General features: G+C 52.3%; 7 protein-coding genes across 7 annotated transcripts; 3 read left to right on the plus strand and 4 right to left on the minus strand.

Annotated features, from left to right (window-relative positions):
- Positions 1–369: 369 nt before the first annotated feature.
- HETIRDRAFT_426943 (uncharacterized protein) lies at positions 370–1,485 on the plus strand (the record flags this gene model as incomplete). The annotated part of the gene is made up of 2 exons (XM_009547911.1): positions 370–677; positions 741–1,485. The coding sequence occupies 2 exons, from the start codon at positions 370–372 to the stop codon at positions 1,483–1,485; spliced, it is 1,053 nt and encodes a 350-aa protein (XP_009546206.1).
- Positions 1,486–1,539: 54 nt separating this feature from the next.
- Positions 1,540–2,303, minus strand: HETIRDRAFT_147630 (uncharacterized protein). The gene is made up of 2 exons (XM_009547912.1): positions 2,147–2,303; positions 1,540–2,079 (listed from the first exon to the last, which is right to left on the minus strand). Exon 2 carries the CDS (start codon positions 1,959–1,961, stop codon positions 1,764–1,766), a length of 198 nt encoding a protein of 65 aa, XP_009546207.1. The 5' UTR covers positions 1,962–2,079; positions 2,147–2,303; the 3' UTR covers positions 1,540–1,763.
- Positions 2,304–2,499: 196 nt separating this feature from the next.
- Positions 2,500–3,284, minus strand: HETIRDRAFT_439964 (uncharacterized protein; the record flags this gene model as incomplete). The annotated part of the gene is made up of 1 exon (XM_009547913.1): positions 2,500–3,284. A coding segment is annotated over exon 1 (660 nt), but the record flags the coding sequence as incomplete, so codon positions are not given.
- A 670-nt stretch (positions 3,285–3,954) lies between these two features.
- Positions 3,955–5,017, minus strand: HETIRDRAFT_317536 (uncharacterized protein; the record flags this gene model as incomplete). The annotated part of the gene is made up of 2 exons (XM_009547914.1): positions 3,955–4,699; positions 4,755–5,017. 2 exons carry the CDS (start codon positions 5,015–5,017, stop codon positions 3,955–3,957), a joined length of 1,008 nt encoding a protein of 335 aa, XP_009546209.1.
- A 602-nt stretch (positions 5,018–5,619) lies between these two features.
- HETIRDRAFT_417684 (uncharacterized protein) lies at positions 5,620–7,980 on the plus strand (the record flags this gene model as incomplete). Its single annotated transcript, XM_009547915.1, has 9 exons — positions 5,620–5,995; positions 6,047–6,121; positions 6,179–6,242; positions 6,290–6,479; positions 6,916–6,997; positions 7,050–7,381; positions 7,435–7,619; positions 7,672–7,783; positions 7,840–7,980. 9 exons carry the CDS (start codon positions 5,620–5,622, stop codon positions 7,978–7,980), a joined length of 1,557 nt encoding a protein of 518 aa, XP_009546210.1.
- Positions 7,981–8,323: 343 nt separating this feature from the next.
- On the plus strand, positions 8,324–11,133 carry HETIRDRAFT_475018 (uncharacterized protein; the record flags this gene model as incomplete). The annotated part of the gene is made up of 2 exons (XM_009547916.1): positions 8,324–8,588; positions 8,661–11,133. The coding sequence occupies 2 exons, from the start codon at positions 8,324–8,326 to the stop codon at positions 10,325–10,327; spliced, it is 1,932 nt and encodes a 643-aa protein (XP_009546211.1). The 3' UTR covers positions 10,328–11,133.
- HETIRDRAFT_439966 (uncharacterized protein) lies at positions 9,610–13,103 on the minus strand. The gene is made up of 11 exons (XM_009547917.1): positions 12,945–13,103; positions 12,865–12,886; positions 12,724–12,801; positions 12,470–12,556; positions 12,286–12,417; positions 12,157–12,233; positions 12,025–12,109; positions 11,914–11,970; positions 11,716–11,865; positions 11,191–11,662; positions 9,610–10,705 (listed from the first exon to the last, which is right to left on the minus strand). The coding sequence occupies exons 1-11, from the start codon at positions 12,945–12,947 to the stop codon at positions 10,684–10,686; spliced, it is 1,185 nt and encodes a 394-aa protein (XP_009546212.1). The 5' UTR covers positions 12,948–13,103; the 3' UTR covers positions 9,610–10,683.
- Between the last annotated feature and the right edge of the window lie 111 nt (positions 13,104–13,214).

A 13,214-nucleotide genomic window follows, 5' to 3' on the forward strand; every position in this document is an offset into this window, starting at 1 on the left:
ATCCTCCGCACCAGGCCCGAGAGAAGAAGGGAAATCTATGTCTGTACAGGACAAGGAGTATCAAGACCTTCACTCAGATGCCGTTTGTTCCCATTTCTGGTTCATAGTGCCCTCTCCTTGGGTGGCCGCAGGCTTCAGTGCTGACCCAAACAGAAGACGAACGCAGCATAGCCGCAGCTGGCTTCCCTCCTTGAGACCATCGCCTCAACATCCGCTCGGGCGCCTTCCCACTCCTACCAGTATATATAACCCATTGCTGAGTACACCTGCGTATATCTGACATACTCCTCACGCTACTACAATCGCGGTGACATCTCTCTCATCCGCGCTCCGCCGACTCCATCTAGACGTGTCAAGATTGACTTAATTATGACAGGTTCCGACGAACGTAGTCTTCCTTTCCTTCTCGAGAACGGAAGAGTTCCTCAACACCACAGAGGAGAGCCGTGGTACGATGATGGCTCTATCATCTTACTGGCGGGATCCACGGCATTTAAAGTGTACAAGGGCCTTCTTACCCGGAGGTCGGGGTTGTTCAAGCGTCTGCTGGATCAGTCCATCCCAAACAACACCGTTGCGTCCCTCTCGGCGGAGCAGTGCCTGGTTGTTCAGATGCACCATCCCAAGGATGAGCTTTCCCTTGCCCTCCAACTCATACACGCAGGCTTCGAGTCTTGGTGCGTCAGCCTTTACTCGATACATGGCTCTTCCAGGCTGGACTTCTGACCTGCGCTCGCAAGGCCTATCCCCGACTGGAAAGACTTCGATGCCATCGCGCGGCCGCTCGAAATGGCGGATAAATATACCCTCCCAAAACTCCGTTCCGCCTTCCTCACGCCGCTGTTCCGGTACTATAGCCATCGCGTGCAGGACTACGCATCCTGGGATGGCAGATTCAAGCTGCCTGCGCCGATGAACCCGGTCAGGGTGATCAACTTTGCCCGAGAGATCTCCGTGATCCCTCTTATCCCTGTCGCCCTCGTCGACCTTTCGTTGTTCATCTCCGAGGCGGCCTTACACGCAGCCAAAGAGCCGCGCAGGAACTCGCCGTATGCCCCTGGCCTGCTCCACGATGCTGACCAGGCCAGCTGCGACAGGCTGCGCGCGCACAACGCCCGCTTTCCCGCCAAGCTACAGGATCTACTCAAGGGGTTAGACGACAAAACCTATCATGCCAGGCCCGCCGCCGAACATTGCGCCTGTAAGTTTGGGCCGCTATTCGATCGCTTGGTTCAGACCACGGAGCATACCACGTGGCTGGGCGCTGAAGGGAGATACAATGGGATCGTGGACATGGTTCCCGCCGTCCTAGGGGACGCGCGATCAAAGGAAGCCAAGCTTTGTCCGGATTGCATCGCGAAGGTGGATTCGGAAGTCCTGAAGCTCTATAAAGCGTGGTGGAAGGGGGTTCCCCATTGCTTGAATATATTTGATCAGGACCTGAGGGATTTCATCTTGAAAAGTTTGACGGAGATAGCAGAGTGATTGTCTGTGATCACCATCTTGGGCTCTTCCAGTCGCATCCTCGCTGGGTAGCTTGTGTAGAAATAATGTAAGATCGGCCAATAGTAAATACACTGATGTATCGCTTAGAGTTCCATAGCAGGGTTTTGTATTGTATTCTAGGTGTCCTCCTCGACTCATACATAACTTCTTCGGTGGAAGCATCGAGACGCATAAAATAAAAAAGCAAGCCACTCCTTCGAGAGGTTTATAAAGCCTCACCCTCGTCAGGAATGTCCCAGTACTCGTTCATGGTGTCGCTATCCCAAACGACGTCCAGTATCACTTCCTTCAATCGATCGATCCACTCCGGGTTGACCTGACATCGCTCGATGAACAACCTCTGCAGCGGCGCCCAGCTGTCCTGGCGAATGCGCAGCAAGTCGGGTAGCGCCTCGTGAAACGGCCGAGCCTTCAGCAAAGTGTTGTGGAAGTCGATGTCGCCAAGCCTCAACCATCGTAGCTGGGGAAAGAATAACTCCCGCGGCTCTTCTGATTCTTCCCCCGCAGCTGGAGCTGCACAGAGCGCTTCGATAAAAGGCGACGCGACGTCTCCAGAGACTTGTAGATCTGTCACTTTGCGCATGTTGAGAAATGGCTGCGCCCAACGACTTAGATGGCGGTTCATGGATGACGGACTGACGTGGAGGATGGTGATGTCGTCGGTGTATATCCCTTTACAGACTGCGCCTACCATGTCTCCCAAGCGTATACTTCGCTGACTATGCCAACTGATCGCGAACCTGATCGTTGGAACCGGGAGGGAAGGCCAGCGGTAGTAGGGGATGTCGTCTTGGACGGAGTTCCAGGCTTTGATGTCTAAACTGTATTGGAAGAATCCATCTTCGGCATTGAAATCCTCAACAACGAAGGCCCAAAGTGTTTTCAGGGTTGCGACGGAGCTAGCAGAGCCTCCGCAACGAGGGGCGAGGAAGGGAATAAGCAGTTTGCAATCGTCGGCTTCTGGATAAATGGTGCAGCATTGGAAGGACCTATGAGCAGTGGGAGGGATTTGGAGACAGCGAACCAGATTGTAGCAGTCGATAGCCAACCCCTTTAGTATGATCGATGTCAAACGTGGTAACCGAATGATATGATCCACCGCCGGGGCATGTAAGTTTCCCGATGGCGGGGTCGGAAGTCCATCCAATATTTCCATTGTTTCGAGTAAAGTCATATGCTCGAGAGCGTCGAGGAAGTCCGCGAGGGCGAGTGGAGGGCGAGGTTGGACACCAGGGGGGACGGGATCTGTGGGATTGGGAGCAGAGTCCCTCTGAGGCAGAACAATTTTCAGATGCACGAGCGCGATCAGAGGCGTGGTCGCCCAAGGAAAGCTAAGGTTGACAAGTTCAAGGGAGCGCAGACGGGGGAGCTGATTCGCAAACATGTCGAGAGGAAGAGCTATGGCGCGCGTCCTGTATTGTTCGATGCATGTGAGCTCCAGTACTTGTAAGAATGGAGCAGGATCTTTGAGTGTTTGGGCGAGCATATGTATGGGGATCTGGCCAGCATTGATGTAGAGGTATTGAAGATGGCTTAGATGCTGCGATACAGGGAGGTTTTCGAGGGATATGTTTTCCCTCTGAGTGGCCCTGCGAATGGTGATCAGAGAGGATTTGGAGCGCCGTAACGTCTCCTGTATCCATGTTTTGCCCATGTTTGTGATGATGTTACTCCAAAGAAAGGGGTTCTCAAGACCAATTTGCCGCCATTTCCGGCAGACGTGTGTCACTCGGATCCAACCCAGCGATCTTCGCGGCGATCTCAGATGTCGTAGAGAGTGTATAGGCCCAGTGGGGTCGTCGATGAACTTGAATATGTGAGCTAACACCTCCGACGGGAGCCGGCATACGAGTAGAAGCGCATTGCGACGGGTGTTCAGTGTGGACAAGATGTTGCGCAAGGAATATGTTTCCGAATCGATCTTCTCGCGAACCGCTCGGGCGACGGTTTCATCAGAAATTGCAAGGACTTTTGAAGGCTCGAACGGCACCAGTCGAGATTGAGCGGCCGTAAGCCAATAATCCTCAGCTGGACTGCGAAGTTTCATTAAACGCAGAGAGTATAAATTCACACAATAACTACCTCGTGGACTCCGAAACTCTCTCGTGTGTATTCGAAGACTCCCCGGACATTGTGCAGAATGATGAGATATCGAAAGCTCTGAGGGATAAACGGCCTTGAAGATATGAGTCTGTCGTCATCGAAGGACGTGACTGTGACCGGGTTGCTCCGGGTTAACGGCCAGGACCCAGGTTGATGGGCACCCCTCGCCCCCACAATTCTCGAACGCAGGGAGAAACTGTAGATCTCTATCGACTCGATGCAATCTTTAGTACAGTGCCGCAGTAATAGTTGTGTCCTGGACTCCTCAAGATTGCTAATAACAGGCCCTCTAAAGTATGGTACCCCCAACGTAATATAAAAAGGAAAAACCTAGTAAGATCAGCTTCAAGAGGGCTGAGCGTTAATATCCATCGCCTCCAATTCATCCCAACCGGGCAAGCCGACTACACCCGGTAGCTCTGTCCAGAATTTCTCGCGAAGATCTGTGACGTCACGTCGGAAGGCCCGCTCACAGAATGTGCAGATGTTCGTGTCGTCGGCCAGCACCTCGATAATCTGTGTCATATTGTGGAATAAGCCAGTCCTCGGCGTCAAAGACGAGTAGATGTAGCTCGCGAGCCTAGTGATAGAGCGGGTGCATTCCTTCTTCGTCCCCTGACAGGAAGGGCCAGCAGACCATGAAGCAACGGTGTGACGAGCGAAGGATAGGATCATCTTCATGCGGTACTGGTACATTAGGGTGTAGTATTTGACATCTGGATCAGACAGATGTGAGGAGGGACGGGAGGGGTGTTCAGTTAGCAGCTTGGGATGATCGGCTTTTTGAAGGTCCTCCAAAGCATAGATCGAAAGAAAATATAAGGCAGCGGGGATGACCAGCTGAACGTTGACTTCACGGGCCAGATTGAGGACGTGAAGCGGATGGACGTAGGGATAGGATGTATCATTAATGGTCGGAGATGATAGCGCCAGTGCAACCATCTCGTCGTGACCACGAAGGGTATACGGCCATGTGCGCGTTAGATGTCGGATGGCCTGCGTACGCAGATGGCTGATAAAATATTTGGTCGACAACCGAAGAATACCTGCGAGAAAGAAGAAGTCCTCAATGCTGCGATGGTGAAATGTCCTGGGCAAAATGTAGTCAGCTATCCTTTCCGTGAGATGGGGGAGAGGGGACATACGCTCCGTCATATAACGCAGTGATGAGATTGGACAGTTCATTAGGCAGGTCATACATACGGACTATCAGACAATCATCCAGCATCTCGGCATCAGAGAAGCCTTGAGGAATCTCGAACATCGTCCGGAATATCTCAGAATGTCGGGACAAAATTCCGCGATGGACCTTGAATGCCACACCATCCTGATTATCTTCGGTGTGGGCGATCAGAATAATATTTCCGTCCTCGAACCAAGGCTCCCCTCGCTTCTCTACTGGCACCATTGCATTCATGGTAAAAATATGACACTGACATTACGATAATACTTAGTTTCCAAATGGTAGAGGGATTCGCTGTCACTTACCGATCCTGTTTGTGCTGCTTAGCTGACAAGGGAGCTGTGCCTTATGGCGCTCCTTGGCGTATGCTCACTTGGGATGAGGAATCTACATATCGTGCATGAGGTCAGTCATGGAAGCTGAGCAGGTCGGAGTTCTCGAGGCACGAACCTCGGGGGTCAGTTCTCGATCCTTGGAGCGCCCTAGCGAGTCTTGATACAACCGTTGCAGCCCTCAAATGGCCAATATGGTTGTGAGATTAACAGGCCATCAGGGCGAGCGGCGAGCGGGTGATATAAGTTGTTGAAACCTCCCTTTCGAACTGCAGCTCGATGTTTGTTCCAGTTGGGCAAAGCGGCGACTCAGTCCCGTACGCGTTCACACCACTCAATTGAGCCTTCAACCACACCATATGCGACCACAAGACCCGTATTGCCCATACATAGCCATCGAAACGCTGCCATTTGATCCTCAACAGAACTGAGGAATCAGTGGGGTTCGAAATACAGTACAGGGCTGTTCTATTCTACAGTGCATTCAGTCTTACCATGCATACGCCCCATTCGCGCACTCCTTCGCGCACTGGCACGCCAACTGGCTCAGCGCCCTCCAGGTTTGCCATGACCCCTACCCTTCGAAGCAGTCCTTCGCTTTCCAACCTCCAAGTCAACTCGATGGCAAAGCTCATGACAAACACAATGTCTAATCCCCACGCCGGCGTCGAGAGTTCTGCCTCGTCGGTCGTCAATCTAGACATGGGAGAGGGAATATTGGTTCCCGATGCCGATGCGGAGGTGGATATTATTGATGGAGAAGTAGGAACTGCTGTGGGCCGATCGGGATCGAACGCGAGCGATGAAGCGTCAAAGAAAGCGCTGAGAGATCAGTTGAGACATACACTGAGCAAACGAGAGTCTCCCACAGGTGAGTACTCATATAGCATACGTTTGACGATGATTATGACATATGTGCTAGACATGACTCCGCGCCGCCGACATCGTCGGCGACAAACAGACAGCGACGCTGTGGATGAGATAACATGCGAGATGGGTATGCCAGTCTCTCTCCGAGGTCACAGAGAAGTCAGTTGATATATCTCATCTCTAGGAGACGCATTTCCTCCTCGACAATACTATGTCTTAACCGATGCCGGGAAACCAGTTTTCACAAGGTGCGTCTTCCTCGGTCATACACCGAATGTGTGTTCATCGCTCTCAGTCGATCCGTTGGACACGGTTCAGACGATTTGACATCCACTATCGGCATCATGCAGGCGCTCCTATCCGTATTCCTTGACGACAACGACAAGCTGCGCTGCATCAATGCAGGGAACACACGCATCAACTTTCTCGTTCGCTCGCCCCTGTACTACGCGTGCGTTTCGTCTTGGGGTGAGCCTGAATCGGTGGTCAGTGCCGAATTTAACTACAGCGTCTTACCTTGCCATTTCAACGCTAATATTTGAGAAGGAAGACGCGCTCGCATCTGGAATACCTTCATCTTCAACTCCTCAGCGTTGTTTCCGCCGCCCAATTGAGGCGAATATTCGAGCGCAGAAATAATTTCGACCTAGGGCGTCTTCTAAATGGCAAGCTTTCTTTTTGGAAACTGACTCGACGTGTTCTGACTTGTTCGATTTGAGCAGGGGCTGAAGTTCTCATGCATTCGCTCTTAGACCGGGTAGAGACAGATCTCGCAATGAATACATCGTCTCTCCACTGTCTCAAGCTAGACTCCACTGTCCGGTCCCGCGCAGCGGCTGCACTTGTCCCTCCTTCAAAGATGAAGGCTTGTTATACCCACACTAGTCCGACGACCATGATCTGACTACGTCCTACCATCAGGATCTTCTCTACATCGTCCTTGTTGGAAGAGGCCGTGTGATCTCGCTCGCTCGACCTAGAAAGCACTCAATCCATCCTGCTGGTGAGCAACGTCTGTATCTATCCTTGCTCAACATCTAATCACATTGGAGCAGATCTCCAGATTCTGATCAACACCGCCCATTCCCCTTCAATCGTTAATTCATCTGCTTCTGCTTCTTGGCTCCCTCTTTGCCTTCCAAAATTCGACCCAGCGGGTTTTGTGAATGCCTACATCACGTTCTTGCAAGAACCACCGGTCATCAACGCTCAGGATATCGCCTCCCAAGGTGAAAGTGAGCCTGGAGCTGTACCGGGCGACATGAAGGACTCAGGGTTCATTCACAAAGCGAGTGGGGCAAATGCCAGTTCGGCGATAGGCCTTCTTTGCGTGAGTGGGAACGGCGATTTCGAGTCTATCCGTAACTATTGCAGTTCTATCACGAAGGTATGTACATCTCAACTTGAATAGGGATATCGCTTGATATTATCTATTTTAAGAGGCTGGAGAGCGAAGGGACTTTGAGGGCTATCACGAAAGCGATTCGGGACGAGACGACAGAATATTCAGTGTCCGAGCTCAGCATCCCTGGGCTTCGTCACTTTATTTACAAATCCCGCGCACACGTTCAAATTACAGCGCCTATGTACGAAGATCCGTACGACAGCATTGACGAACAGCGACGGTATGTTTGCCGACTCTCCGTGCGGATTGACAGATTGTTGAGCCTCGATTAGTTTGATCACATTGTATCAGACGCTGCACGACAACATCCATGCTAGGTCTGGGCAAGGGGTGCCCCTGAAGCTGCAGTATATTCGTACTCAGAAGGAAAGTGTGATGGGCTGGGTACGTGGAAAGTCTCATTCCGTTGAAAATATCTGCTAACGTTGCATTGCATGAAGATCACTCAGCCGTTTGAGATGTACATCGCCTTATCGCATTGGTTGCCGAAGAGCGCCGCAGTGAGTGCTGCCAATGCTGTCGCTCGGTGGGTGAAGAAAGAAGAAGCTCGCTTGTTTCTTCGGGATGCGCCTGTATTTTGATGCTACCCTGCGAATTGTGTATCACTATCAGATAACATTCCAACATCATAGGATTCAAGCAGTGATGGATTCGGTTGCACTTTCCCGGTCGCAGTTTTATGATATGGAGGCGAGAACTTATATAAATCGTCGACTGGAGAGAGAGTTAAGATATGCTGAGTATCTCAAGGATACCTGGTCATCCGTTGAGGTTGCAAGTGGTATTGAACACCCAATGCCCTTTCAACGACCAAATCCGACTGCTAAAGCGCTGAAGGACTGGAGAGATAAGATCTGGCCGTTTGGGACAAGATAAGATAAGCGCCCATTCCTCCCACCGACGGTCACTGTTTCGAAACGAGCGATGGCGTTCAATCCTGATCGCTCTCTCCTTAACCCAAAATTCGAGGGGTATAAATTGGATCCTATCTCTGAAGAAGATGTCCTCGCTCATCATCCTCTCCCATCCAAGCCAACCCAAGCTACAATTTCTGGGAAAGTGCCGCTTTCTTTTCAGGAGGTACAAAGTCGCATCCGACACAATCACCTGTCCGTCTGTCCGAATGCGAATCAAGCTGTGTATATAGACAATGAGATGCGTGTTGTGTCTATCAGTATGGATGGAGTGAGTAGTGTGTCTACAAATCCATGTCAGAGTATTGAGCCTACTCACGGATGGCTTTGCTCGTCTAAGTAGGAAGTGCCCTCGTTTCGGGTCATATATGAGCTTCCGGTGTCAATGCAGACATCATTATCGGATGCGCATCAGCGGGAGTATCCATCCGCTGCATACCTGAACGCGGACACGCTGTTCGTCTCTGATGGGCACGGGCTATTGTTTATATTGGGTATTTCGGCGCACGGACAAGGCGAGCTCCGTGGAACATACCAGCTGCTCAAGGATGTGTTCCCCACTGCATCACCATTTCGCATCCACTCTTCTTCCCAGACATCTGAAGACACAACTCTGGTTATATTATCAATGAAGCACTACGAAACAACAAATGATGATGTACACGACCAACCGTCCGCCCACAAGCGATCTCATGCGAGATTCGACGTACTTGCAGCTGCGTTCAAGCTTCCGTCCTTGGTATCTCCCAGCGACGGGATCCTTGCCCTAGACATCGTCTGGTATCGCCGCGGGGAAGATGTACCTCTTTACACCGCATACCATGCGAATCTAAAAACATTCCTCCTTGTGGGCGGTTCGCCCTATCAGCGTATCGACACCACCCCTCAAAATCCATACGAGCCATCTCCAGACGAGATGGCCCCTATTCCTCGTCAAGGCGAGAACCTCGACGAATCCGAGACCCCAAACATCCAAAAGCCTCCACCGTATGCATGGACGCAGGACTCCGAAGAGCTCACGGTCGCGTTTCCCTTACCTGCGACCACTCCCAAATCGGCGTTCAACATCTTGTTCTCTCCACAGACACTGACCGTTCTCGTGCGCGCCGAGAGCATGGACCTCACACCTCTCCCTCGCTACTCCGCTGCGCGTCTCTGGGGCGGCATCTCTCCCACCTCGAGCTTCTGGACATGGGACGCACAGGGCACGAGCGTCTACGGTCTGCTCACCCTGCACCTCGAAAAACAGCACGCCGGCACGCGGTGGCCGCACGTGTTCGACACCGCTGCGGCCGCACAAAGCGCGGGCGCGGGCGCCACGGGCGACACCGCGGACGTACCGGAGACGCTCGACCCCTCCGAGCTATACGCAATCCGCGAGTCGCTCGAAAAGTACACCGCTGGGCTGCGGGAGGGGCGGGACGTCAGCGGGCTCGGGCTCGGGAGCGGGGTGCCGAGTCTCGCGGAGGGCGAGCTCGACGACGAGGCGGATGCTGCGGTCGGGTTCCCGGCGTGTCTGACATGGGTAAACGCGGATGGGAGCGCGCCACCATGGGCGCGCGAGAGCGAGGGCGAGGTCGTCAATATTCTGTCCACGCCTCTGCCGGGCGTCCAGGCCGTTGGGATCTCGCTCGCCGTCAAGAGCACGGTCGACGGGCTCCTTTATAGTCTCTTAGGGGGCGAGGACGGAGGGGCGCCTGGATGGAAGCATACGTCTACGCTCTCGGCGCTCGCTTTCGTGCTGGCTTCCAAGCGCGACACGCGCTTCATCCATCATATTTCCTCCAAAGCGGTACTGGCCTTCGAGGGTGGGAGCTCGGACTACAGTGGAAACCTGTACATTTACCGTGTAAACAGTCCCAAAGATACTTGGGCGAAGCAGGCGATCCTCCACATCGGAGGGGGTGCAGCGGGACCGTTGCTCGGCGTAGGTGCAATGGAAAGAAGCCCCGGACATCCATTGATTCTATGTCTTTGTGAAAGCGAGATGATCGTGCTCCGTGCTACCTTATGATACATCGCTTTGGGTGACGCCGCTCAATTATCAGATACGACGAATACGAGACAAGTGCGACAATTGTTTTCCATCTAACCTGTTTCCATCAGACTAGCACGAAATACTAAGTACAGTGGTATGAAGGGTAGACCTTAATATGACAGTAACAAATGCAACAACGAACACCCCGCGACAATAAATAGAACACATGTGGTCGGCGCGAGGCCCAGAAAGAGGAAATGGCGGGGGCCATGAGTAGGAGGAGATTCGAGACATACTAAACAAAGACTGTAAGTTTCACAGAAATCCATCATCATTACCCCTTCAACGGGCTTTCGCTTGAATCAAGGAAACCTTCCGCCTTGACGGCTGAACTAAATGCATCGCCTCCAGGAGCCGACTTCAGTTGTTCGGGTACTGCAGTGCCGTTCGGTTGGGTTCGGGTTTGGGGGAAGGCCCCACCCTGCGTAGGTGGCGAGTCTGAGATCGTGGACCGAGGAGACTGAGTATCGGCGGATGATGGTGATAGAGGGGGATTGTGTGCCCCACTGGCTTCGACTTCCGCGCGATGTTGCTCTGCCTGGGACAAGTCGATGACGCTGTCAAATGGCTCCTTCAACTCGTCGTCGTCAACATCTGCATTGATGTTGTCGTTGTCGCCATCGTCGGCGTCGGCATCTGCATCGATATTGTTGGTGTCGTTGTCGCTGCCGCCCGCACCTTTCACCATTTCATCATCGTCTCTTTCTAGTTCCTCCAGCTGCTGCTTCAAGCTCTTTGTCACACCTGATGCCTCTGCCGCGCTCCAATTATCTCGCTCCATCAAGGTGTCCGGATTTTCATCACTAAGCTCGTCATCGCTATTGTCGTCGTTGTGAGAGCCGGTGGTGAGATGCGTGACAGTGAGGACAGTGCCGTCGGCCCAGTCGTAAGTTTCCACACGACGTCCGTTTACCGTGGGAAACGAGGAGTTCCGCTGTTTTTCAGCTTCTTTTCCCCGCTTCATCTCTGCGAAGCGTTCTTCACGAAGTTGTAACGCTTGCCGTCTCGCTTTAAATGCTAGCAATCGACTCTGGGAATAGAGGGAAGGGAGAGTACTTGGCGTCCTGTATCCATACTTACGCTCTACGCGATCCTTGATCTTCTCGTACCATTGCTGCTGGGTCTGGCCCTGTAAGAATGCGACGATCATGATCGTCATGTTATCGCAACCGAAGCCCGCCCCGGACGATGTATCCGGAGACAGACAAAGTTCGCAGATATTCTCGCAGATTTCTGGCAAAGGTGTGCCTTCTGCTACCTGCAATCGGACAACATCAACAACCTGCTGAGAGGTGAGACAATCCCAGATTCCTGAAGAATCGCTCAATTAGCCAACAGTGAATGAGTGACGAGAATGTCGTTACCATCGCAAGCGAGGACAAGAAATTCTTCCTCTTCTGTGATATCGTGAACCATAATTTCGGGATTGGAGGTGATAATTTGATTCTCTGGCGGAATGGAAAGGTTTTTCTTATATTGAAAGTCGCCGATGGCTCGCGAGAGAGCAAGATTGCCTGCGCGGTGTCAAGATATAGCTGGAAAGAGTGGTGTGCATGACTCGCCATTTACGCGACCGTACTCGACGAAGCCACCAGCAGCTTGAATGCGCGCACTCTCGGCTGTAATTGAGTATGAGTAAAAGAGGAGTGGTAGGACGCAAAAGATCGACTAACTAGCATTCTGAGGTTTATGGTCGTCGCTCAACGCTTTCACCTGACCCTTGACGCTGATCACAACTCGCGAATCACCTGCGTTGGCCTGTACCCATGTTATTATAGCTTTGGTATACGAGACAGATAACGCACAACGTAGATTTTGTTTTCTTTCGTGATCAATGCTGCCACCGCCGTGCAACCGGAAGGGTCCTTAGCGCTTGCAGGATCTGAGGAATGAGGTTCATGTGGGCAGACTATGAAGATATGTGTGTAACCCACCGGCCAAAATATCCTCGTCCGTTCCCAGGAACGCCCGCTTCATGGCTTCCTCATATTTCTGCTCACGATATGACTCCTCCTTGACTAGCCGTTGGTGAACATTTTGGCCGGCAAACTTGGCCACCGTTCCACCTGCAATCGAGAGAATCAATACCGGCGATCGGCTAAATAGAATCGAACGTACCACCATGTCCGTCGTACACGGCAAAAAAAGAGTTAGTTTCCTCTCCCTCGTCCAATCGGAGGGCAACCGCGTGTGCGTCCTCCATGGCTAAAGGAAAGGCTCGGGCATTAGTAGGCTGATTGGTGTGATCGAGTCAAGCGGAAGAAAAAATGGAAAGAGATTCAAGGTCAAATAGAGAAGATGTTGAGAAGTGTCAGATTTACTCGAAGACGGTAAAAAAACATTTATTTTTCAGTAAAAGTAGAGACACTCACTGACTCGCCATCCCTGCATCTCCGTGACTCCATATGCGAACCGGGCGTCTTCTCCCGATTCTGAATTCTTCTCTGTGGCTTAAAACGCAACAAAAGGCGCGATAAGCTTTGAAATCGGGGCAAAAATCAGCATCTACATACCTGGTGATGAAAGTGTTGACCCCTGGCGGACATGGGGCTATGAGCGCTTTTTTTCTGGTGATAATTAAGCAGCCACACACCATGACTTGTCCAAAGCGTTGACACCCAAACTTCAACGACGTATGCGATTGCGGGGGGATCGCAGGTGTGTAATTGAATGCGAAAGCGAAGGAGCAGACGGCGTGCGAGGGAAGGGAGAGGGATGTGGTCGTGTGCGTAGAGCGATTTGAAGCTGGAGTCAGGACGAAGGGGAGGCAATCGCCCACCGTTCCCAGATCTGGCTCACTTCCGGCCCTGTTTGGCTCTGATGACCGCTCGGCATCCCCCGCTCCCCGGCCGACACGCGGCCA

This window comes from Heterobasidion irregulare, assembly GCF_000320585.1.
Source record: "Heterobasidion irregulare TC 32-1 unplaced genomic scaffold scaffold_05, whole genome shotgun sequence".
NCBI classification, from domain to species: Eukaryota; Fungi; Basidiomycota; class Agaricomycetes; order Russulales; family Bondarzewiaceae; genus Heterobasidion; species Heterobasidion irregulare.